The 26,348-nt window shown below is 39.7% G+C and overlaps 1 protein-coding gene across 5 annotated transcripts in view; it reads left to right on the top strand.

Moving 5' to 3' along the window:
- Nucleotides 1-10,634, top strand: part of RNF144A (ring finger protein 144A) — a 60,396-nt gene extending 49,762 nt beyond the window's left edge. For 4 of the 5 annotated variants that reach the window (XM_010566702.1, XM_010566700.1, XM_010566701.1 and 1 more), the window contains 3 exons: nucleotides 1,172-1,319; nucleotides 2,645-2,734; nucleotides 5,851-10,634. In XM_010566702.1, coding sequence (XP_010565004.1) covers nucleotides 1,172-1,319; nucleotides 2,645-2,734; nucleotides 5,851-5,982 — 370 coding nt within the window. In that variant the 3' untranslated portion in view covers nucleotides 5,983-10,634. The remainder of the gene's footprint in view (nucleotides 1-1,171; nucleotides 1,320-2,644; nucleotides 2,735-5,850) is intronic. The other variant, XM_010566705.1, reaches the window with a different exon arrangement.
- The last annotated feature ends 15,714 nt before the right edge of the window (nucleotides 10,635-26,348 follow it).

The following is a 26,348-nucleotide window of genomic DNA, read 5'->3' as shown; positions in this document are numbered from 1 at the left end:
CTCACTAAATTTCATAGCAAGGTAAAAACCTTTATCTATTTTCCTTAGTGTTTTGGTCGCTTTTAGTTTTTATTTCATGCTTCATTTTTTACTCCATTGAGGTTTGTTTTTTCATTGTTTTGGAGCATAATGTGCCAGTAGCAGTTTGTGCTACCATGCGTTTGGAGTTTCCTATACAGTTTATGGATTCAAAGCATTTTTCTGCAATACAGTTGCCCCTAGTGTTACTAATGAGTGTGTGTCCTTTTATCCTGCCGTTGGGCAAATCAATCAATCAATCAATCAAGGGTCAGTCCTGTTTTCCAGCAAACTGTTGATTCCCTATCAGTCGTTCTTGTATCTCCCACTGGCAGTGGCTGCAGGAAGTGTCATTTGTTAAGGTACATTTTAGTTGTTACTGTGCATAAAACCTGCGTATGGTAGACAGCTACTCAAGAGAAATAAATGTTCTTCCAGAGTTTCCACATTCCTCTTTGTTGTGCCCACTATATGAGGGGACATCCTATGGTTTTGCACAGTCATGCAAGACAAGAAAAGGCGGTGCTGACGCTAACTCATGAACAGTGACTCGTTAGGACAGTGTTAGAGACAAAGAGATCAACTCTGAAAGAACAGCATGCCCCCAAAACCTCATGGTTCCTGATTTGGAGGGAAATTCCTAGGGAGGATCCTCAAGGAGGGCAGAGACAAGCACTCCGTCCCTGGTGCCCCAGTCCGAAGGAATATGGTCTGGGCTTGTTGTGCCATCAAGGTATTGCTTCCTCTTCTGAGAAAGAAGAAGGGAGGAAAAAGGAAAATAACCTAGATGTGCAAAGTATTTAGGTGTGAACTAGCTGCTGCTCATCTGATATATTGCAGGAGAAAACTGCATAATATCTGTTAGTATCACTAGATAACAAAAACAGTTGGTAAAATATGTGGTAAAGAAAGTGTCCTGACCTTTACACACTGTAGTCATTAAACAATTTTCATAGAGATATGTTTGAAAAATAGAGTATAGCCAAAATATCTGAATAATAAAACCCAGTTCAATATCTGGATCTCTAGTAATTTCCCTTTTTATTTTTTTTTAAATGAAAAATTAGGCTTACCTTCTTAGCATAGTTCTTAGATGTTCTTCTCTAAACGGACATGGCCACGCATCTTACTAATTCCTCACTCTCTCCCACAGTTCAGTTTTTAAAATGGAAGAAGATGATGCTCCAATCAAACGCTGTCCAAAGTGTAAAGTTTACATTGAACGGGATGAAGGTTGTGCCCAAATGATGTGTAAGAACTGCAAACATGCCTTTTGCTGGTACTGTCTGGAATCTCTTGATGTAAGTACATGCCATGCAGTCTGGTTCTCAGAAGCTTAGAAGTTCATTGCTTTGCCATCCAGCTGTCACATTAATCAGTTAAATAGTAGCTCACTAGCTTCTGCCCGACTTGGTGGACCACAACCCACCAGAGCTGACGCTGGTAATTTGATAGGATTTGTATGCTCTGTTTTACTTATCTGACCTGTGTGATCTTAGCATTTTGCCTATGTGAGGCAGTAAATAATTATTAAAAAGTAAAATCTTATGAAAATATTCTGTTTGCAATCTTTACGTGGCAACTTACATGGGGGGGGGGCGGGGCTGCCCTTTTTTTTTTTTTTTTTTTTTTTAATAATTCTTCATTTAGTACTGACTTTTCCACGTTCCCCTTCTTAAAGGAGTTACAGGATGAGTACAGCAATGTTCTTAGTCTGTGGAAGTCTAATAAACTCTAGAAATGGTGTGTCACCATGCAGGAGACTAGCAGTCAGATTTGTTTACCATTCATTGTATTCTGTGGGACAAGAAATAGATCTGACATATGAAAAAGAATACAATGTTCTCCTAACACCAGGAATTTGTCTGTCTTTAAGCTGCTGCTGTCATATGTTTATGTTTTCTTTAAATCAGCCTGTTATTGTGCCCAAGGATCAGAGTATATACAATACACAACATCTGTTTCCATGTCATCTGTTTTACTTTATAGCATTGTTAACAATAGCAACGGAAATGTTTTAGGTTTCCAAAAGTTACTCTGACTATTCAAATTCTGTGGTTGGCCCATTTGAATTCTTTACTAACAGTCCTTAAGTCACAGGCTTCTCATGGGCTCAGTTAAAAAGCAGTATTCCCTCGGTACTAGGCCTGCTATCTTGGCTGGCTTGCGAAAGGATGGCAGGACAGATAGGGACATCATTTCTTAAAAATCTGTGCTGTGCTTTTATTCTTCAACTAGTAAAAGGAACCAACTTTGGGAAGTCTGCAGTACAAGTATTCATTTTACTTTGCTCTTTCTGTATGTGTGTAAAATATATGCAATGGTCAGCTTATCTTCTTGGATCCTCTTGTAAATTCCATCCTAGCATTTAAATATGCAGCTCGAGAGCCTTTGGGAGAAGTATTCATTATAGATATGTAACACTTGCTGAACAAACCTGTTTGTGAAGATGCTTAACTGTAAACAAAGCACTTTGGAAAGGTTGGACCTGGCCATATCCACTTCACTAAGCTTTTATCTTCCTGTGCAATTCCTGGTTATAAGTTCTCCGGAGATAGTATTTTATAACTTGAAGAACAGTTTGTACTTCTGGTTATTGCCTACCTTTTCATTTAATTTTTTGTAGGATGATTTTCTCCTTATACATTATGACAAAGGACCTTGTCGAAACAAGCTGGGACACTCCAGAGCGTCTGTTATCTGGCACAGAACACAGGTAAAGCTCAGATCTTTAAAAGCACTGTACAGGTCTACTACTGTCATAGTGCCTTCCTTTGCCTTACTCATTTTAACACCTTAGGGTGAAGTTCTGTGCCAAATGGTAACTGATTTTCATAGCAGATTTGAAGAGGACAGTAGCTTGGGAAGGAAGTTACCTCTCCCAGGGAGGACGCTCCTTGGCCAAAAGCCCCTGAGAACTAGAAAGGGTACATTTGCAGAGCCAGTTAAGTGCCAATCCAGATATTCTCTCAGTAAACTTGGATGATGAACTAGGTTGCCACCATCCATACTATTAACAGGGAAGCTCATCCTGCAAGAGGTCTTTAGCTCCAGATCCAGAAGTGGAAAGGAATAAACCTGAGTATGCTCAGTATCTTGCTGTGGACTCCAGTTGATTCATTCATGTAGGTTGCATAGGAAGTAATCCCATGAGCTTATCCGTAGTTTCAAACACATATTCAAATTGACAATTACAAAAAGTGTGGGGGTACCTCTTGTAACCTAGATCCAGTGTTGCTGGACCCAATGTGAATGCTGGTAATGAAAGAGCTCTCTGCACTACTTTGATGCATGAAGTGTAAATGCCAATGTGTGACTTGGTCCAATCTACTGCCTTTACGGTCACTTCAGAGATAACAGGGACATCTGAGTATCTGAGTCATCTCTTCCTAAATTAACTGTGAGCCAGTAAAAAGCTACCTTAGCTTGAGATGAAGTACTTTTCTTGAAGTACAGGTTTCTTTCCATTTGACCATAAACCCCAAGTCTGGACAAATTGCTAAATAGAAATAAAGAGAAGGATCACACCCCTCTCCCTCCGCATATTCCCGTGGGTGCCTGAGCTATGGACTGGGTTTTGCTTGGCTTAGCCAATGGTGTCTTAGGAAGTGTGTGGGTCTGTAAGCTTTCTTGATATACTGTAATATGAGGTGATTAATCTGGTATTTAGAATCTGTTCTTAGCCACGGCAGTTAGTGCAAATATGTTTGATAGACAGTATGCTTGATATTCTGGTCATTGTCGAGAAAGAAAGTGATAATTCTTTACCAGTCAGGATATACTTCTGCTAAACCCACTAAAGCCAAATCAACATTTTAATTGTTTCCTTATGTTAAGTTTCTTTGAGTATTTATGCAAGGCAAATTGAGGCGAGCCATTGGTTTGTTGTTTGTGGATTTAAAAAAAAATATTTGTTTTGGGCAGAGGGAATGGCTTGATGTTGAGTAGGGCAGCAACTTCTTCAGAAGCAACAGAACCAAGTAGAAAATACTTGGTAAGTATTACTCAGTAATACTCAGTAATACTCAGCAGGCAGTTTTGTTGAAAAAACAAACAAACAAACAAAAACACACACAAAAAAAAACCAAAATAAACAAAAAACCCCCTCACAACAGACAAAATGAAACTTAATGAATTCTTTGATGACACATTGAGGCTGAAAGGAAGGTGTAAATAGATACCTCATAAAAATTACTAGTAGTCAATCTGGTCCACTGAATTGCTAACTTCCCGCTTGGCTCTGTCTGACCAGTGCACTTTTAGCCTGGGCTGCAGAGAGCTAGGCAAGGGCATGCTGTCTCCAAAGAGCGGTATGGCAATAGTTGCGGCTCACATTTTTTAAAGGAGGTGAGACTTTAGCTTTGGTTTATATCTGTAGCAAATAAATGCAAAGTTTAGTAAATGGAAGTTGTGTCAGGTTCTCAGCACTTCCAAAAAAAGAATGAGCAATGAAATGTGCACACCTCTGAAGCTGAAAATGAAATTGCTCTTGGCAAGAAATAAAATTGTTAGGGCAAGGAAGTTTGAGCTCCTTATCCCTGGACAGCCAAAAGCCAAGACTGAAAGAATGTGGTTTGGTAGGAGACAGCCTGAGGGGGGTGACTGCTGTCCCACAGCGCCATCTCCTGCAACCAGCCTTGCCTCTCAGCCCCCCCCTCCAAAAACGCCTGGACACTGGAATTGCAAAAAGAAATACACAGTAAATGGAATGAGAAATTGTCTGTGGCTGACAAAAGTGCTAGTAAATCATCCTATCTATACCATGACTAATTAAATATTTGCCAGCAAATTGAAGCGGCATTTCTAGCCCTGGCTAGAAGAATTCTTAATGAGTACTGCACTCTAATTTCATTTTGCCTTCTGTTGTGAGGTTTTGCTAGCAGATTAGCATTCCATTTCTGCCCTAATTATTCCAAATTATTCACAGACACTCTCATGTGAATAAATCTAAATTATTTTCTCAAATAATTTGCAGGCATATTGTTGCAGCATTACTCTTAACAGTTGCCTATGGCAAATGGGAAAGAAACTTCCTCAGGCGATGAACTTCCACTTGAATGTTTTTTTCAGTAATTTTCCAAATTTAAACTCTGTAGAAACTCATAGGGTTTGGCACAGTGACAGGATGGGTAGGTCTGTTGCCCTCTGCCCATGCTGGGAAGAGGGTGATCAATAAATGTCAATTAAAAAAATGCTTTTAGATAAGTTCGTGTCCCCTGAACCAGCAGGATGAACTCAGGTCTGACTGCAAAAAGCCATTGCATATGCAAAGTCCTCCTATAGTCCACAGTGTTTGTAATCTGTGGCTGAGATTCCCAAGCTTGTGATCCTGCTGGTGGAAAGTTTGTGGGAGTCTTCCCAGATTCTCAGTGAACACCAAAACCTTCACAGATTCTTTTTGGAGCCTTCTCCAGCAAAAAGGGGAGCACCTGAAAGTGGGAGTCTCTAAGTGTCTTATAGTCTTGATCCTGATATTTAATATTTAGATTTGGTCAAGAAAAAAGTATCTAGTCAGTTGCTTCATTAGTCATTTGAGATATAGCAAAACTCAAAAAGGCAAATAACCACCTGCATCACTTTGTGTGGTGGAACTGAGTTGTGTGGCACGGTTCTGACTGGAGCAATGAAACATGAGTGTTTACTCTCCGACTGCACTCACGTTTACTGATTGCAGGAGCTGACTGTAGCATACGCTTTGGGGGGAAGTCCTGGCTCTGGTAAGGTCAATGATGTTTGCCGACATCCTTTTGAAGGACACTGATGATGCACTGGTGTCAGCAGAATCTAGGCAATTGCTGTCCCTAACACAATGCTATTCCTTTTCTCTTGCAGGTGGTAGGAATTTTTGCAGGTTTTGGTCTTCTACTTTTGGTGGCCTCCCCTTTCCTTCTACTTGCTACACCATTTGTTCTGTGCTGCAAGTGCAAATGTAATAAAGGAGATGATGACCCACTACCTACCTAGACTGAGAAGACTGGACTCATTACAACATGTGTTTTGATTTTATTGTCGCTGTTGATGTTTCCCTCTTGCACTTACATTGCTCTAGCCTTACTTGCCCCATTCTGCTTTTCATTGACACACAGTCTTGGTTTCAGGAACTGTGGTTACTACTGTTGCATTGCTCAATTGATAATAGACAAGGAGGGTAATGGAAGGCAAGTCTGGTGCTAAAGGGAGACCACAGACCTGGGTAGCTATCTGAAATGAAGAGGTGATACTGCTAAAAATAATGCAAAAAGTTTCTGCTGCCCTGCTGGTGGACTGGGAACTGTACTGAATGCCATCAGCAAAACAAGCTGAAAATGCATACAAATCTAAACTTCTGCCTATCTGTTCACTTCCAAATTTGGTGTCTTATTCCTGTATATATTTAAGTTGCCTATCATTTAAATCAGATAGTCAACTTAGTGTGACTTTACCTTGTTTATTACACATCTGTTTTTGTTAAAGCCATCACAATGTCCTTTTTAATACCTATTTTTCCAAGTATAACAAAATCAATAAGGTGCATATAGGCCATCCTATGCCTTTCTTGAAATTTGGGGAGGGTTAGAGGGACAAAGTTGGTCCTGTTGCCTTCCAGGAATTTTTTGAAATCTTATAAGAAATTTGTTGATTGAAAGCTACATTTTAAAAATGACTCGATGGAGCTGTAAGGTTGAGTGGTAACACAAACCTGCTATCTAATCAAGGTTCTTTTAAAAATGCATCGATGGTATTGATTACCGCTGGACCACTAGTGTTCTTCTGAATTTTTATTTTTTGCTGTTGTTTAGGTTTCTGCTACACTTACAGGGCTATGTAACTTCTAATCCAGGTATCTTAATCTTTTTATATAGATACATATATATATATAATCCTATTTAAACCAAATGTGTAAATAGCTGCGCTATTGAAATATTTTGGAAGTTCAAGTTACATTGCTTCTGTCCTTAGGGCAATTATTAAAAAAAACAGGACTAACTTTACTATTTAGCTGACTCTTGGGTTATCAATGACTCTTTCCTTTTAAGTATAAAAATACATCAGGGTTTTCCCTGTAGTTAATAATAAAAATGCCTGGGATATTTGTGGAAGTTGTACTTTACATTTAAACTACTTAGCCCATTTTTAGAGTTAATATCGTATGATGTATGGTATATGCTGATAATAACAATACTGTGACGAAATGAGTTTTTATTTGAAAAATAATCACTTGACTTGATTTGATAGTTTTGCAGAATTCACAGTGCTGTGTTCCCAGGGTAGTAAAGTGTGCTAGTCAACATACTATTAATCATTGTAGTTTCTCTTTAGAAATATTTTGATGAAAACTATTTTGCTCTGATTTTAAAGCCTACAAGAATTTGACTAATAACTTCTTGCCATGAAATATAAAGCACCTGAAACAATGTGTATGTCTGTGTGTAGTACCGAAGGAAAACATTCTTCTGAATGGCTCATGGACTGAATTTTGACTGCGGTTTTTTTCATCATCATTTATTTCTGTGCATTATCTACATACTGAGATGGATGAATATATTGAAGCCAGGATAACTTTGCACTGAAAATGTATTAAGACCCTTAAATGCAACTGCTTCTGGCTGCTGTCACAGGCTGGGAATATGTTTTCATAGATCAAGCATAAGGAAATGACTCCTTTCTTTATTATCTTTTGTTTTATACCGTCTATCTGTTAAATAAAAAGACTGTAGGGTACAATTTTGAAAAGGGCCACTGTCTTTTTATAAAACTACTCTTGAATTTCTTCTCCTCCCCCTTCTTCCAAGTTTAATGGTATGCAAATTCAAACTGTGTCTAACCACAGATTTTAGTTCTGGGAGCTGGAGGTTATCTGCAGTTTGCTTATTTGGCTTGATTTTAATGAATTCAGCCATTGTAACATGAAGAAAAAGGATAGTTGGTTTCCAGCAAGTCTGAACTCCTTGTGACATCTTCAGATTGTTTATGGCAATGCACAGTTCAGATCTTTTGTTATCAGAGTATTTTTAGTATTTTAGCTGCCTTTGTTATTCAAAATTGCTTAGTTGTTCAAAAATAACTGTAGGGAAGTATGGGTAGTGCATTCGGTCGCTGTTTGCAAGCCCACGAGGGGTGTGTGAAGCACTGCTGAGTTCAGCGGGCAGTGAAGTGGTTATCTCACTCCGGCTCTGGCAGCAGCTCAGTCCATCTCCCCAGAGGTACCTACCCTAAGCCGAGCACCTGGGCTGTCCTGAGTCATAGCTTCAGTGTGCAGAAGTAATGGAAACCCTTCTGCAAAGAACAGCTTCCTGCAGGTAAGCTTTAACTATGGCCTTCCATCCTTGGCCCTGCAATTGTATTTAACTGGAGAAAAAACCCCAAAACTGGACAACGGGACATAAAGTTTTTGTGAGTTGTTAATTTTCTAATTGGGAGCACTAAGGGATTTTGCTGTATGTGGCAGTGGCTCTAATAACCGATTCTACTACTGGGATGATAGTAAACAGCAGAGGTGCAGTGGCCTGGTAACAGTGCTAGAGTGTCCTGGTATGAGGTGTATTTTCTCTGTGCCTTTCTTAGAGACAGTCTTTATGTGGCAAAACTTTAGTTTTCCATGGTACTGTGTGGCCAGTTAATAATCAAAGTCAAAATTAATGCATTGTCAGATTTAAAAGAAAAATGAAAGAAGTCGTCTTTTACAAATACAGACACTTTTAAAATAATAGTTTATGATCAATGCTCACAGGTAACATTATATATAATGAGAAAACTGTACTTCTGTCAGTATATCTCTGTCTCTGATCTCAACATACTTGAATTGCTACTGGAGATTTTTATGACATTTCTCATTTCACATCCTGGCTGTTGGGAGAGATTATATGCCTACATATATTTACCAAATACCTAATTTTATCAGGCTTGCTAAATGTCATTCCATCTGTATTCTTCTAGGGGATTTTTTTGGTTTTGGGTTTTTTTTAAATTTTTTAATGCTGATTTGTTTCCAAAGTAGCAACTTCTGGTGGTGATGTATTGAGTTCGGGGCGTTTTTATGTTACAACTTATGTTGATAGTGTGACATATAATACCCTGAAATTGAATTGTAAATACATTATTTTAAACTCTGACATTTAAACCCCCTGCCATGGAAAAGTGAATGTTTGTCTCTGCTACTTTTCAGATGAAATTCTGTTACAACAGCTTTGGCTTTTTAGGTTTTTCACCAGAAAAAATAAGATTCACTGCATGATTTCTGTTGGGTTTTTATGGTTATGCTATTATTTAGGTTTTTTGCATTGTCTCAAATGCTCTTTTTAATGGAGTTTGTAACAGTACATCATTTGCGTGTTCTGTTGGGGTGGTGTCATGTCTAGTGAGTGAGTGTGGAGTCCAGACTCCAGAGGCTTTGCATCTCCCTAGACTTGCCATTCATTAGTTGGGCTGAAGTCAGTCCTGAGAGAGATCAGTAGCACAGCCTGCACCGACTTCAGTGCTGGTAGCACTGGGGTTTCCCCATGTGACATTGGACAAGTCACTTATCTCCTTTTATCTCAATTTAACCATCTTTTAAATGGATGGACCAATGTTTACCTACCTCACAGGAGGGCTGTGAGGGCAAATTAATTGGTTTTGAGGGTGTTCAAGATTCTGTGATGAAAGCTTATATATAAATGCTTACTGTAGTTTTATGTTAATATTTCAATTTTATTCATGTTGGCATTCATCCTGAAACCTCCTACTACTGACTTTAGCATGCCAAGAATTTGGGATGCTTTCCCCCACATACCAAGCAGCATGATCTTTCGTCAAATATTCCAGCTTATGAATTAGGCAAAATCCCAAATAAGAGCTGACTGGATCAACTCTCAGCTTACAGCTGATCTGACATGCAGGAAACACAATCAAAATTAGTGAAAAGCACTCTTGTTTATGGACCTGCCAGGATAAAATAGTCATGGATCAGAAGAAGATGAAGTGCTTTTCATTTAAAATTGTTGTGGGCAGGAAAATAAAAATGGAAGTTTTGTTCATTTCATCTGTAGGCCTTTTACTGTATAGGAGTAAATATATTTAATACAGGCCATTTCCATCCCAGTGAGGTGCAGCATGCCATAAAGCTTTGTGCAGGTTTGCTTTTTTAAAACCAAAGTTTGTACGTTTCACATACATAAGCTAAAATCCTGAGGAAAACAGGTAGAATACTGTTGTTGATGACAGTGATATAAAAGACATCAAAAAAGCCTGCATCAGTGCTTAATTGCTAATGCACTTATACTAAGTAAGACATGCTGTTTGTGTTTAGAGCCCTGCGGTCTTCATTATTGCTTTGATTTGTATATCTCTCTTATAAGAATTCCAGGAACATTAGGTACAGGTACGTGGTACATAACTGAACCTTTCTTGATCATTTTATCATGGATGTATTTTAAACTTGTATAGGGATAAGCATGAAGGAGTCATGCATATGTATAAATAATGTATTTGACCAGTGTAAAAATAGTTCTGTTGATGTATTTGAAATGTAAGTACATTTTGTGCCACTAACACTGTGATGTATAAAAGAGCTGTTGAATGCCTTTTAATGTTGTGTTTTGTACTTTGAATCATATTGAAGAGTTTAATTTGTAATTTCAATAGATATTTTAAATGAATGTGTCTCCTGTGGTTCTTCATAGGGACTTTTCAGTGCTATACATTCGCTAAAGAGACCTCCTGCCTCACTTCTTGGTGTAACTGTGGTTTCTGACTCATCGCCTCCCAGCTTAGCTGAAAGAGTGAATCTGGGTATCTTTAGAGCTCATTTGACCCATAGTTGGGTCTTTGGTCCAGCTCCTGTTGCAGTCCACTGATGTACGCTCTAGCCAGGTGAATGTGCTGCTCTGAGGATCGCTCTGAGATGCCTGTATGTTCTTGCACCACAGGTTTAGGTCTGGTGGAGGTGGCTGTGGCTAGTTTGTATTTCTCTCAGAGGTGAAACTTTTAAAGGCAAAGTCCAGTCTCCTGAACAGCAGAGCATACTTAACTCTCTTTGACAGTGGGAGTTGACTCTCGTGATCCTGAGTCCATCAACAGGCCCTTTGCATTTTGCCTGAACTGCAGTTGAAGATGCAGTCTTTCCTTCAGTCCCCATCATTTCTTTCTCACTTGTTAGGATACAATCTATACCCATAAAAAGAGTGCAGGTTATGATGTCTTCAAAAAAACGGTGTGCATAACTGATATGCATGTATGTGCTTTGTACCTGACAATTTAAGAAAAATCAAGCCCACATAATAGCTGCTACTCAGTCACTCCTTCTTTCATTTTCATGGAGCATAATGATTTTTCTCCATAAGGGAAAGATCAGTTTAGATATTTTGTTCAATTAATTGGGCAGAAAATAGTCTATAAATGCCACAAGGGGTTTTGACCTATTTTAGGAGCAGGTATTATTAACAAAGCAATCTTTGCTTTCTTCCTCTGCTCCCACAGTCTGTTGCTTCCAATTAGGATATGTTTTGCTTTGCAGTTTTCCTTCAGAGAGGAGGATTATTCCTCAGTCACTTGCAATTATCATGTAGTTTAGTAATGTTTAGCGCCTGGGCATTTCCTCAGTCTCTCTGCCAGCTTATGTTGCCGTAGAAGGATTTTCTTACCCATGCCTTCAGCTGTGTGACTGGGTTTCTGCACAAGTCTGTAGTCAGAGAATCAAGCACTACAGAAATTCTTAAGTGGAGTAATAGACTTCAGGGTCTCAACCGTCTAAAATTAGAGCATTTATGTTGAATTTTTAAATGGCAAACTTCTAGCCCATGTACATTCTAGTAAATAGTGTCCAAGATCATGCAGTCACCAGAGGTGACCCACATCCATAGTAAAAAGTTCTGCTAGGAGGAGCCCCAGCCCCAGAATAACTCCTGAACTGTACCTGAGCATTGGATGAGAGAGTTCAGATCAAAATCATGCCAGTAACTGGCCTGTAAGAACTGAATGATTGAGATAACTGAACCCCACAGCACAAAAACATTGTGCTAGTTCTGACATTCTGCTAGTTGTAATGGTACTAATACAGATGTGACTATAGAAATTGAATGATGTACACAGATATGTATGGGGGGTGCCAGAGACTGCCACTGTCAACCTGTAAGCACGGTGCATGCACAACATCCACAAAGAATCTTTTTTTTTTTTTTTCTCTTTTCCCTTGGAGATCATCTAGGATGTTTCTCATAGGAGGTTTTGTGCTGTGGGTACTTGCCCATTAGCAGTGCACCTATACCAAGAGTTTTATGTTATGCACGATATACAGAAACTGATGGAACTTTTGTTGATTTTTGAAAATAAGAGAGAAAAGACTGTTTTGTACCAGGAAGCCTTTGCTACCCAGAATCCGCACTCTCGGAACCAAGATTCAGCCTTGAATCTGACACCACTTAAGTATGAGGTTTGTCTGAACATTCAGGTGTCTGGCCTTAACTGATGGTAGAGAGTGCAGAGACACATCTCCTGGGTCTTTGGGACATTTCCCTTCCCATCCTATGCTGCTTACGAAGATAGTTGTCTAGACAACTTAATTAGCTTAGCCTCTCAAGATGCTTTTCTGGTGTGGATTTTTTCCCCACCCACTTTGATGGCAGAAGTCTAGGTAATTGTCTTCGTCCAGGCACATAACTTTTACATGGCTAAAACTGAGTGAAACAGTCATAGAGTGCCTTATCACAAGGACTGCTTTCAGATACCAGGACAGAACTTTTTGGTGCAAATTAGAACCAGGTTACTCTGCTCCCATATGGTGTTTCCAGATGAATGTGTGTGTGTGTGTGATGACTATAATTTAACACATATGTGGCACATATGCAAAATGTTTAGATGCTGTAAATCATGCAAACCAACTCACACATGCAAGCAATGGAAATGCACTTGAAAGACTAAATAGTCCAGTTCTTTTGTGGTATGTGCACAGGAGAGAACAATGTCAAGCTGTATGTGCTAACTGGTAATTTATTCCTGGTGTTCCTTGGTCACTTTTTTTTTTTTTAAAGCCAAAAATGAACACTATAATCAGTATATATATGCTAAATTTAAACGTAGGTCCCAAAGAAGAGAGCCCCGGAAGTCAATTCTAGGTGTCCTAACTCAATGCCATGTTCTAAAATCTGAATGTAAATATGTGTGTCTAGCTGATGTGTGGAACTTTATTTTTATGCACAGCATGTCCTTAGATGTCAAATGTGGCTTCTAGTCAGTGTAGCTTATATATGTCTATAGGAAGACAAAATTCTACCGTGTAATTTTGTAGAGCAAGAAATCTGATCCTGGTGCAATGCAGATTGCCCATATTAAATAGACCAATAAAGGTTCTGGGGTATTTTTTCATAGCTTTACGTGAAAGAAAGTGTATTAGGAATAGAATTAAATCACTTCCTCCTTCAAAACACTGCCCTTTTTTACCCAAGTAGCTGGAAAAGTAAAAACAAATGCCTATAAGCTTGAGTAAGTGGGACCCCATGTATGCTATGAATTGGATGCTGAGAGCCCATTAAAAAGGATTAGTCTTTCCATTACTATTTAGTGAGTTTGGATTTTCATTTTAGGTGAGCAATAAGCTCATCTTGCTACGTAAGAGAGCACCTGTGACAGAAAACTGTGTTTTTCTGACAGGGTTTTCTCTGCTAGTGATTTGCTTCAATTGTCGTGGTCTGGTTTGTGTGACAGAATAAGAGAGACTGATTTTGCTGTGGACTATAAGAGAAAAAAGTTATATATCATTAAAGGAGAGTGAACATAATGTGCTAATTTAGCAGGTTCTGTAGGCCTGACCTGCTCATACCAGTCTAAATTAAAGTCTGTGGGCTCAGCCATTCCTGAGAATCTATACTGCTGTGTTTTATTCTTGCGAATGATTACAAACAAGCACACACTTTATTTTTTCTCTTTGCTCCCTTGAGATGATGTTTTGGGTTTTGGTGGGTGGCAGAAATGCTTGAGCTGCCTCAAAATCCTGAGGTTTCATTATATTTTGAGAACGACACTGTCATTTTGTGGGATTAGCCACAGGAGAAACGCATGAGATTGTACAGAATTCCATTTTAAAATTGCCTTGGCAGACAAGCATAATGCAGCATTTCTTTATTTTCACGCCTCAGTGATTATTAGTGCACTCATTTTGTTGAAGTCTCACGTAACTTCTGTGATGGCTATAGGTCGAGTGAGGGATACCCGAGTCGGAATATGGATAACCTTTTCTTGATGCATTAGAAAAGCCCAGGGAAAGGGCATTTTAAGCCCTTGCGGTAAGCGGTGCAGCTGGGAGCCAGCAGGGTGCAGTCTCTGAACGCCAGTGCAGGCAAGAAGGACGGGCTTTCTTTGAGGAATTCGTATGAACAAGATTTCTATCCCAAGCTTTTAAAGTCTGTGTTTCAAAACCTCCACAGAGTTAATTGTAATGATATCATGGCTAAAAATAACGATGTTATGATGGGCCTGCACACTGCTGGGGCTGTTCTAGTCTTTAACATACATTATTGCTCCTGTTCTCTGAGAGTATATAAACATTTTCTGAAAGTGAAAAAGCCTGAGTATTTGAACTTTCAGAAAATTGATATATGCATAGAGTTGCTTCAGTCTGCAAATGTAAAATGAGAGGAGCAAACCAGAGGTCTCTTTCAAAATGCCACATTCAGAGAGCACTGATTAATCACACTGAGAGAAGAAGGGGGAACACTAAAAATCAGTTGGTTCAAAACAGATTAAGTGTTGGCTAATAACATTGCATCTTCTCTATATTTTATAATTGACGGATATTGTAACTGAGCCAAATTATTCTCTTCTCCCTTCCTACCCACGCCTGCTGTCGTATCTGTGTTCCTCAATGCAGATGTTCAACAGAAACAATGCAACTGTCCAAACAATAACTCTAACCATCCATTTAGCAGTCAACATGTTTGGCAGGGGAGGCAAGCTGCAACGGGCGGTTGCTGTGAGTCCTTCTGCCTTTACCTCACTATTTACATATGTCCCAATGTTTGTGTGTCTTCCTTCCCCCCAGCCCCCAAGTATATCAGAGTAAAGCAAAGTGAAAAGTTAGTTTCTTGTATTTTTTGTGGCCAAGAGGTATGTTTCAGGATCCTGCCAACACTAATACAAACTAACTTTTAAAGAAAATATAATGTGCTGTCCTGGCTGCCACCAGCTCCCTGCCAGACTTCCAGGGACTCCTGGGAAACTTCTGGTTCATGCCAATTATAGCCTGTTAGGGATGTGTTTGGAGCATGTTTTTCAGCTGGATCCACTTTTTCTTTTCAGGACCTTGCAATTATCTTATGCAAAATGGTGCAATTAGAGGATTAGGGTAGTTAAGTGTATCTTACCGGACTGCTAACACTTTGCTCCCACATATCACTGCATTTTGTTCAGCAGATTTCACCAGCCTTCAGCACTGATCAAGTGGTTAGAGACTGAGGACCTTCTCAGTGCAGGATGCCTCACAGCCCTTCAGTGCTGCTTGCAACTCTCTCTGGCTTCCCAGCACCAGGGTATGGTTTCTAGGTGCAGAGCAGCCTTGTGTGTTGAATAGCAGCCCTGGGAAGATGCAAGTCTACAGGGGCCATCTCACTGCTTCCTACAGTAAGAAACAGAAAGCAGAGAGATCCAGAGCAGCAGAAGGGAGAGGCACTGAGAAAGAGCACCTTTCTCTCTGTCGCCTCTACCTATGCAGTGACAGATAGAAATGTAAGTTTGATGCTTCATGCCATCACCGTAACCAGCAATTTTTATCCTTTCACTTCTGATCTTATGATGTGCTGCATTGAGGGCCTTGCAGTCAATTACTGGCATCTCCTTACAGCTAAGACTTGGTAAGGGAGGCAAAGGGGGGGGTTGTGACTGGATTAAAATGTGAGAGCTGGCCCTCTGAGTCAGCTTCTCCTTTGCACTAAAACTGAGGCAATTAACCCATATATTTTCTCTGCTGTTTGTCTGTGGAAGCAAACTGAATGTGAAAAGCTACAGTACCTGCAAGCATCCTTGGTCCTTCTAGAGACATCCCAGTGCTCCTTTGAAACCCCAAGTTCTGTAGGGTGCAGCCATCTGTCTTTGATAGTTTTTACTGTTGTGCCTGAGAAAACCCCTTCTGAGCCACAAGGTCTGGCCAGAGGTTATGGCTGCAAGGCAAAGGAAACTGAGAAATGCCTGAGGTTCCAGCAAAATCTGCTTTAAATCACAGGATACCTTAATGACCCTTCAGGACACTCGCTACTTAAGGTCTTTAAAGTTTTTGATGGCAACCTCAAATGTGCAGCCTGTCAGCACAAATCAATAAGGTTATAAAACATCTTTTGGCTGGATGGGCTATGACTTTCCTTACTCCAACTCAAATATGAAGCCTGCAGAGGAGCTCTAGCAGCTATCCAGTGCCAGCAAAGCAGCTGGGAGCTGCCTGCCTGTCCCTTTGCTGCAGCTCGCAGCACCGTGGACCACTCAGTAGAAATGGTTGTGATTGTGTCTGCTCATAGGCGATCATCTCCAAATACAGGTGGGCAGCAGCCCAACAGAGATGACTACAGTTTTCCTGGTGTCTTGCTTCAAGCAACAGTTATTGGTCTCAGTCAAGAGGCTGCATCATGTGGGATTTGCCAATAAAACAACTAACGATGCCCCAGTTGGGAGGGTTTTATAGGGCTTTATGTTTCTGAGTATTCAACAACCACGTGTGAAACACTATGACCTGTAAAAGCTCCTGGATACAAGGAGCACTCAGCATGTCGATAGGGGAAGGAAAACCTTTTCTGTTTACAGGAAGATATCATAATCTCTTCAAAGGCCATAAAAGCAGTCAGAACATGATGTCCAAAAAACTTTCCATTACTTTCTAGAGTGTCCTGTGTGTCCTTTGTGTAAAATAGGTATTTCCACCTTGAAGAACGCACCCTCTCCTAGCATCTCTGAAGAGCTACTGAAGACTCAATATAAGGGTTGTGTGATGGGTGTGTGGGTTTGTGTGCTGCACTTTGGCTAATCGCTGCCCCTGAAGCAGCTGGGAGGGGGTGGCTGCAGAGGGATATTAAATGAGGGTAGTCCACAAAGACTAGAAAAGGCAATAATCATTTGATTTGTTAGGAGTAGAATCAGGCAACTCAAGCAAACATCTCTAATTCATTATTATTATTTCCTTCAACAAACAAGATTTCAAAATATCTGGCATCCAGCCCTCTCTCACTCCACAGAGAGGAAAACCTCTCTGGTGTTACTGCTGACTTTTGTTTCACTAAAACAGAATTTTCTTGCTATTTTAAACATAAGAAACAAAATTCAAAATTCCAACAAGCTCTTGAGTACTGCACAATGCTTGGGTTATTTCTTTTCATGCATGGTGTCATGGCAACAGGAAGAATTCAAAATTAATTATAATCCAGGCAAGATGGCCTCATATTATATGTTGGGTTTAGCCTGCCCTTGTGATTTTATTTTTGCCAAAACAATATCAAAGGTGGTCATTGCTACTAACAATTTTTCTTTCTCTGATAAATAAATCTTGTGGTCACTAATTTGAACATGTAGCAAGCTGCCAATGAAAATTGTGACTGAATTAATATAAAGATATGTGACAAAAGCAGATTCAAAGGGAAAAGCAGAAGAAGGTAGTAAGTGATTAAGAGAAACAGATCTCAAACTTTAGTAAACCCTTTGAGTAAAACAAAGCATGTTCTTTTTAATAGGAACAGCTCAGTGAATATTGCTGTTAACAATTTCTCTAAAAAGATTTGATTTATGGACTTAGTAATCAGATATAAGAATGTGTTTCATCTGAGAAATGTTCAGTACCTGCCTTGATATGATGAAGCTTTAACCTTAAAGACACTTTGATGGTACACAAAGAGAACTCAATGAAAATGCAATTAGGCTTTCCAGCCTAACAGGTGTTTCACTTGCTCATTCAAATACAAAGTCCCAAACTCTTCATTTTTTTCTTCTGCTGTGCATTGCTAAAGAGTCATATATTGCATATATTTTCCAATATAAAGGGCTACATTCAGGGGTTTAACCATTAGATAGCGTTCTTACACCTGGCAAGCCACCTCTGCAAATCTGTACCAGCAAAGCTATTTTGCAGTTCCACCTGCAGATGTACTGTGCATCCCATGAAGGGACCACAGCTAGCAGGAGAGCTTGTGAAGACTGAGATTTCCCTGCAGCAGATTCCTGCAGCTTCTGTTCTGTGTAACACAGAAATAACCCCCATATGATGAATGAGCGACCCATTTATGAGGCAGCTCCACGAAAATCATGAGATGTGTAAAGGCCTAAACCATAAAGAAAAAGGAAGTTCTGGATTCCTTATGTCTGTCTATTGGCTTTTGAACCATAAGCATCCATATTTGCAAGTTTTAATTCATTATAAAGACCAGAATCAATGTGCTTAAGAAAAAAATAAAACAAACAAACAAGAACCAACACTGAGATTCAGCAGAAGCTCCAAAAGTAGGATTTCTGAATAAATAATAAATCCAACAAGGCACTGCTTTTTTATTCTTTTGTTTGTATGAAATGTTTTGCATGCAGCTTATTTCCTTTGTGCCAAGTCAGTCCTGAATTACATGTTCCAGGTATCAAGTAGCCACAAACAACCTACCAGTGACTAAACAGGATATTCTCTTTCTTTTTAAATGGAAGGAGAAATGCTATTTTTTATTGGAATGGAAAGCTATATCCATCTGGGGGGAAAAAAGGCTATATTCAGGTGTTACTCCGCATTTAGTTCTTGACTAAATGAAGAATGAAAGAGAAGACCTTGAACTAAGCTGATAATCCCTCAGGAGTCAGGCGCTAAGCAGTCCTGAAGGCTTGTGAACGTCACCGTTGTCCAAGCCTTTGCACGCAGTCAGAGCTACTTGGAGGGCACTTTGACCATAAGTCTCTCCACCATTATTTGCCTTTGTGGTATCAACACAGTTTCTAGGAGTTATTGCACAAGATGTGCAGATGACAGTGGAAGTTCCAGAAGATAATGCCACCCCAGACTTTGGCATTGGGGTAGGTGGTATTGCATAACTAATCTCTGAATATTGTGATTAATTTCTATGTCAGAACAACAGCTACTCATTGCAACAACTGAGGAAGAACGTGTAGGAAAAGTGGCAACAAGCACTGAACAACACATTGACGCACGTCCTCCAGGCAGAGTGTTGAAGAACTGATCCATTTACCAGATATATGAAAGAAGTCCAGGCACCTTTCCTGATTTCTCTTGTCTCCACCTAAGGAGCATCAAAGAGATGAACAAAGACTGTTAGCTGCATTTTTGAAGAAGATAAGTTACTCACTCAGTTATTCAACAGAAACATTGGGGGAGGGGGGGGGTGGTGTAGATGCTTTCCCAAGATGGAGGATGGAGATATTCTGATGTGTAGGATCAGCTTTCTGAAGAAACCTGGGAGGCTAAAGGAGAGTGAGTAAGAGACAAGGAAGCAACTAGATATACTAGTCCACAATTACTCTGAGGAGTAGTGCTTTAGCTGTGGGTCTCTTATTGTGGGTCTCCTTCTGTGTTTTGTATCTGTACTGCCTGTGGCCAGCACTGTTTATAGCCACAGATGATACCAGAGGATTTATAGCATCTGAATTGCTCTAGCATGTTTTCAGATAGTTCCACAAATTACTATTGCCATTTATTTTGGATATTGTTTTAAATGATTGTGTTTCCTTTATGCAGGGAGATAATGAGACCCAGTTTTTTTCCATATGGACTGGCAAGCAAGCAGTGATCAAGAGCATTGATGTGTACCAGTAACCCCTCTCTCCCAGGAGCATGCTCCCAGGTTGTCACTTCTGAAAAATATGGTCCCAGTTAGCAAAACAGTGAGACCTCTCAGGCAGCTGAATAGAGTCTGTATGTTTAACCCATAGTTAACCAGGAGCGGGAAAGCAGTAGGAGCCCAGTGACTTCCTGGATATGAGCAACGTTATGTCAGCAGAAAACTTGGCAGGGCAGATTTGTAGTGGGGACAAGGACAAAAGCTCAAAGAGTTAGGGGAGAGGCATCCAGTAGACTACAAGAGGACACTGTATTTAATAAAAAAGGGAAACACACAGCAGTGTAATTAAAAAAAACACCACCACCATGCAAATACAAATGAAAGGAGAAAGAACACCAAATGCAAATTAAGCAGGTGTAAAATGTTTGTGTGAAAAACCATACATACTTCATCTCATAGAATACCTGTGTGAAAGACTATTCTTACTGTGTCGGATAAACTGTCTGTGTAGAAAAGTGTGTATCAGGGTTACCTTGCACCTGCTATGCAAATCTACTCAAGCCAGGACTGCTGGCAGGACACTTTCCGTCTGTGGCAGCAGCATTGCCACCTGGCTGAGCACAAATAGATTTCCTCAGCACTCCAAGCCAAGATCATCAAAGAGCGGGCAATTTGCATCTTCATACAGGGCAAGTTCAAGACCCAAAATTTGTGATAGTGTAATTTTAGCATCTCATAACTTAACGTTTATTAAGAGTTATGTCAATATAAAGAATGGTGAAACAGTTCCAAAGGTGTCCATGGGAAACTCTTCTCAACCACAGGGGATAAAACTGAATGGAATGAGCTTGGAAATTGAGAAGAATTTGACCTTGGCAGAAGGAGGACTGAAATCAGGGACTGGCACCCTTTCAAGGGTGTTGTGCCAGTCAGTATTTTTCCTGCCCAAATTAGAGGTTAAGCATGCTGGTAGGAAGTTGACAGGAGCCAGAGGCACTGCTTCTCAGCCAGACAACATGCCATTCATGAGAGGGTCAAACCCCTCAGGAGATAGGGCTGGGAACTTCTGCCTTATAGGAGGCTGGGCTTTTAGATCCCAGCCTATGCTGGGCCTGCTGATAGAGCCTGATGTCTTTCCAATAAAATATGGCTGCATACCACCTTTGCAAAGTTTCTGACCCTGATTTTCCCATCCTTGGTTTCTAAGAGCGTTTTGTTGTATTGTGTTAGAAGCAAACACTAAGACCAGTTGAGAAATGGGCCCAAAAGGCAACCACAGATGTCACTTATTTTATATTATTCAGCATCTTCTCTTTCTTTTACTGTAGTTCTGTCAAACAGGTAAATCCTTAAATATCTCAGAGAAACTTCTGATTTTCAAAAAGCAGCGAAGGAAGCTGCATCAAACCAGTGGTGATGGCTCTAGCAGCAATCATGTAACAAGCAACAAAACCTTGCAGTAACACAGCAAGTTTGCATCCCACTTCTGTCTGGGGACTGGGGTATAGGTAGCCACAGTGAAAATGTATCTAAAAGAAACAGGTATTTGCAAGGTAGCCTTATTTCTTCAAAATTTTTCTCTCTCTCTTCCTCTTACATACATACACATAGATTTCCAGTATTTACATTTGGTGTGCTTCATTTCTATTGCTCTGTGAAGGTATTCATTAATTCCTTTCACAGAGCTGTAGTGACGAGCCGAAAACTGAGTTTCTCACCCTTATTCTCACAGGTTTTTGTCTCACCCAAAGTGGATGTCTACAAATTAGATAGCCAGACAGCAAAGTCTCCCACTACATTCAATGGAAAGAATCAGTTACCTCCAGAGGGGTCTTATCTCACAAGTTAGGTGAGATTCAGACTTGTCTCTAGGTTGGTGTCTAAGAGGGATGAGGTAAGAAGAACTGCTCACTGTTTCAGTCCATAGATGTTGCAGAAGCATGGGGTTGGTTTCCCATAGCCCAAGCCAGCCTGACTGAAGGCTGGTATGTGCCTTTCCTCCAGAAGTCATTTGGTTCTTCCCTTCCCAAGAACTGACACTGGAGCTTGTGGGATCCTTTTCCACATGCTCATTTAGCAGGCCATCAGAAGAATCACTGAAGACACTGTAAAATTGCAGTCTGAGATTAATAACTTTTAGCTGCTTAAACTTCCTGAGATAATTTTATTTCTGTTTTCTTTTGTATGTTTGCTTTTGTGGGACTGGTTAGATGGTTATGTTCCTGACTTTACGACAGAGGTCGAATTCCATTCTGGTTTCTGAGCTGACAGGAAACACTTGCTGTTATCAAGTGTTATTTGTGTGAAAAACAAAAAAAAAAAGTCTAGAAACCTTTTTGGCAAATTAAAAGAGCGTGTTGCACACGCTCTGTATTTCAGCATTTGAATTCCTGAGGGAAGCATCCGACATTGGAAAAAGTGGAAACAGCGAACTTGATACAGCCATACATGGAAATGCAAAGTGAATTTGATTAAGAGTAAAAATGGCAAATGGTTAAACTTTTGTGTCTTCTGTTCTGAACTCTGATTAGAAACAGTCAGCTGAGTTCTCTGTGCAGCAGACTTGCTTAAACTCACCTAAAACACATGGGCTCATCTTTGCGACTCTTCTGTTTATTGTTGTTTATACCCACCAGGTATGCAGGTGTGCTTTTTCCAGCTAACAGTTCATAATTTCTTATATCCAGATGTAGCCCATATATAACAAGGTCCATATCAGGACATTCACAGATTTAAATCAATATAATTTTATGTAATGTTCCTTCTTTCCATTCTCTTCTAGTTCCTGTGTCTCTCTTCCAGCATAACCACAGAACACTGATGCCAGAAGCCATATGTCTTCACTTTGAAAATTTATAAGTACTCTATAGTCCCCTTTGGTTTATTGTTTTTGACTAATGTTTGGTTTTAGAGCAATTCATCCATTTAAAAATAGATGGGTGTGTTAACATTAAAAAATCCCAATGAAGGAAGAATGCCTTGATCTTTTCTTATTCAAAAATGTGCTAAATAATGGTATCATAAGGTGTGACTCTCTAAGACTTGCTTAACACAAGTATTTATCTGTTTCTGAGCAGTTTGATATTCCAAAATGATATTATCTTAATGAAAATGAAGTTCAAAAAATACAGGTCAAACTACATTCTCTTACTGTTGCCATTAACATTTTTGGCAAGTCTTACCTCTCTAATGTATTTTGGCTAAATTCAAGGCTCACACTTACATCTTAGATTCACTTCTATTTGAAAACATAATCTCCTAAATCTGAAGGTCATGACCAATATTATAATATCTGGAGTAGTGAGACTTAGGACGAAACACCTATTGCTTATTTTTATTTTTTATTTTGTACTTTAAGTCCCTTTCTAACTCAAAGTGACAAGGTCATGGGAAACAGAATGAAAATAAAAATAGTTTATTTTATAGTCACTTGAGTGTTTGGGGGATTCTGCAATTAGTGGCCTACAAGGCTGCTGAAGCATATGTGACATTTGAGGAAGGTTATTGCAACCCTCCACACCAGAAGCTGAGTTGAGCAAATGAGAAGATGCCTCGAGAGGACGCCCCAGCTCCTGGCTGTCGGTTGGACAGTAGCCCGTAATCCCAGCTGCACAGGGGGGCTATGTTGCCTGTATGACAAAACCAAGGGATTTCTTTGGCTGTCTTCAGTTTGGACAGTTCTTCTCACAGCCAGGTAGGTGTTGAGTTTCCACCTGAAAACTGGTCACACCCCAGCTGATTGCTTGCATCTGCAGGTATTCAGGCCTTGAAAACCTAAACTGTAATCTTCTGAGTTATGAACCAGGAGTTATGGAGTCATTTGAAAATATGTACTTTTAAATGGCTAAACCAAACATAGTCTCAACACTCACCTGGCAGGGCTTTGTGGTATTTATTATCACCTTTTCCCACTATAGCATGCTAACCTGCGATGCTTGAACTGGTTTGTTTTCCTCAGAGTGAGACATTGGATGGTTGAGGACATTGGATCATTCTGTCTGTAGTGGATGGGTAAACAGTGGCTTTAGCCTGCAAAAAAGGAGAATGAAGCTAGAAACAAAGATTTACTAACAGCTAAGTTAGTGAAGCCCCAGAACAGGCTAAGGATTTAGGGGTTTCCCTGTGTTAGTGGTTTTAATAACAGATTGGACAAATATTTCATATGAAAGGTGTTATGGTGATGGACTGGGACCTCCTAAAACATCTCCTAACTCTGCTGTTCAACAGCTCTAAATTCATCATGAGACCTTCTGTTATCAATAACTTTTCAAGTTGCACCTACTCCAAACCTTCAGGAAAGTTCAAATGTCTGTTTGGACACTTGGGCGAGTCATTATGGCCCCTAAGGTGTTTTATAATACAGGAAGGCTACCAAACCCCACTCCCTGGCAGAAAATGCTCAGGAAAGCATATGGAGGAAACAGTCTGAGTATGCCCCAGCAGCTGCTTCACATGATTACGAGGGTGTAGGTATTCATATCACTATTAAGGGGCTTTTTGTGAACAAAACAGGTAAAGTCTTGCTTAATGAATGGAAGAGGCTTTTCCTTGCCCTTCTAACAGCCCACAATAAAGGCAGTGAAAATGAAAGGACAGACCAGCCTGTGCAATGGGCTCAGTTTTACAGGGGTCTTGAGAAAAGATATTAAGAGGGCAAAATATCTGGCTTTGAAATAGTTTCAACAAAAGCTTGGGAGTGAAGAGAGCTCAAGAAACAAAAGGACACTGAGGAAAGGCTATATAGGCAAAAACGCTGGTAAGGTAAAGCCTTGTTTCAAAGGTCTATATCACCTGCAATAGAAAACAAGTTTATTTGTTCAGAAGGTAAGATCTGATGTAGACGCATTCAATCACCTTATTTTCTTTTTGATAACCAGTGGGACAGTTTGGCACACCAGCTGTGCCAGTTTGACTAGTTTTAAAACAGAACAAAAAACTTCCCTGGTTCGAGGCAAGACTTGCTGTCTTTTCAGATATCATCTATAGTGCTTAAGGAAAGCTTTTTATGAAGGGAAAGAAATAGCAGGCAGTGCTGTTTGCCAAATCAGACTTACTTGGGAAGTCGACAGACTAAATCTCTACTCTCTTTGCGTTCTTATTGTTTCAGTGGAATGAAATCATCTCTCAAAAGCTTGCCATACCACGATGTTTCCGGAACCTAGAGACCCTTTCCAAACCTACACATCCACACTGCACAAAAACAAATTGTTCCTGCTCCCACTTTGCATAGATCAAAGTGAAGATAACATTCCCAGGGACATACTGGCAAGTTACTGTTTTCCAGGTGTGTACTATATTCTTCCTTCGTCCCTTTGGGCTAGCTATGAGCTGGGCAATTATGTTGCAGAACAATACATGCACTGAGGACCAGTAGTCAGGCTCGGTAGTACTCATGCAAGCCTTACACAGATTGATCTCACACAATATTGCACGTGTTTGGTAGACCCCAGCTGGACCTACACTCTTCCCTACTCCCAAAGCAATGGAACAAAATCCTGTTAATGTGTTTTCCTATGAGGTGAAAAGCAAAGAGACAACTACACTTTCATTTTTCCTGCATATTTCTAAGGCAAGATAGCAGCAGAATTTACATACGGAGGAGTGGCAGGAAAAGATGTAACTCATAATTTAATCTCGCATGGGAAAGGAGGGAGGGTATTATTCTTCAGGTTGTCACAAATGCAATACTGTACTTCACTTCCACCATTTTTACCTGTATTGTGTTGCATTGTATTGTATGGAATGAAAAAAGCAATCTCAATAGTTGCAAAGAAACAAAACACTACAGAGTAAAACAGAGTATAAAGTCTGACTGGCCATATTCCAAAATAATGTTTTACATCTGATTGTATATGTTATTACTTTATCTTGTGAAAGAAAAAAAAAGAGAGAAATGAATCAAAGTAGGAAACAGAAAAGAGCCATGGGAAACAGATGAATGATGACATTCAAAGAATGGCATGAAAAACTGAAGAAATGCTACACAAAGCCAGGAAATTGTCATTTTGCAGCAATGGCATCTATCTGTGATCGTCTCCAGCACTGTTTCACCACATCCATCAATGAAGGATGCACAGATGTCACCATGAGAAATTCACAATTTGAATCAAGTTCCACAGCAAGCAGCTTTGATTGACTCCAGAGGGCTTTGAATCGGGCTCTTTCCATACCCTGACTCATTTTGGTTCAGGACCTGAAATAACTGTTATTCTTTTTAATACCAACACTTTCCACTTCTGTAGTGACTTCCATCCACAGAGCTCCGTAAAAGCTCAGAATATATCCTCTTATGAGTTCTATTAATATCAAGCAAGATAAAGACCTTTCAGCTTGAAATACAGGTCTTCTTACCTTCTACTACTCTCACAGTCCAGAGCCAGCTGAAAATTATAATTAATTTTGAATAAGAAATTGTAACATGTTGAAATGTGCTCTCATTCTGTTTTAGAACAATGCATTTCTTATGAAACAAATATTATAAACCATAATAACCTAAGAAGTTATTCAGATTTTGAAATATCAAGTCAGAGATCATTCTTCAGTTTTATATATATAACTTACAAAATGTGATTTTCTTCTTTTATACATATGATAGTCAGCATCTAGCGTTAATTACTGTCTGAAATGTAAACT

Source organism: Haliaeetus leucocephalus, unplaced genomic scaffold (assembly GCF_000737465.1).
Source record: "Haliaeetus leucocephalus isolate CR32 unplaced genomic scaffold, Haliaeetus_leucocephalus-4.0 Scaffold217, whole genome shotgun sequence".
Taxonomy (NCBI): Eukaryota; Metazoa; Chordata; class Aves; order Accipitriformes; family Accipitridae; genus Haliaeetus; species Haliaeetus leucocephalus.
The sequence above is the reverse complement of the archived record's forward strand: the minus strand, read 5'-3'. Positions and strand labels throughout refer to the sequence as shown.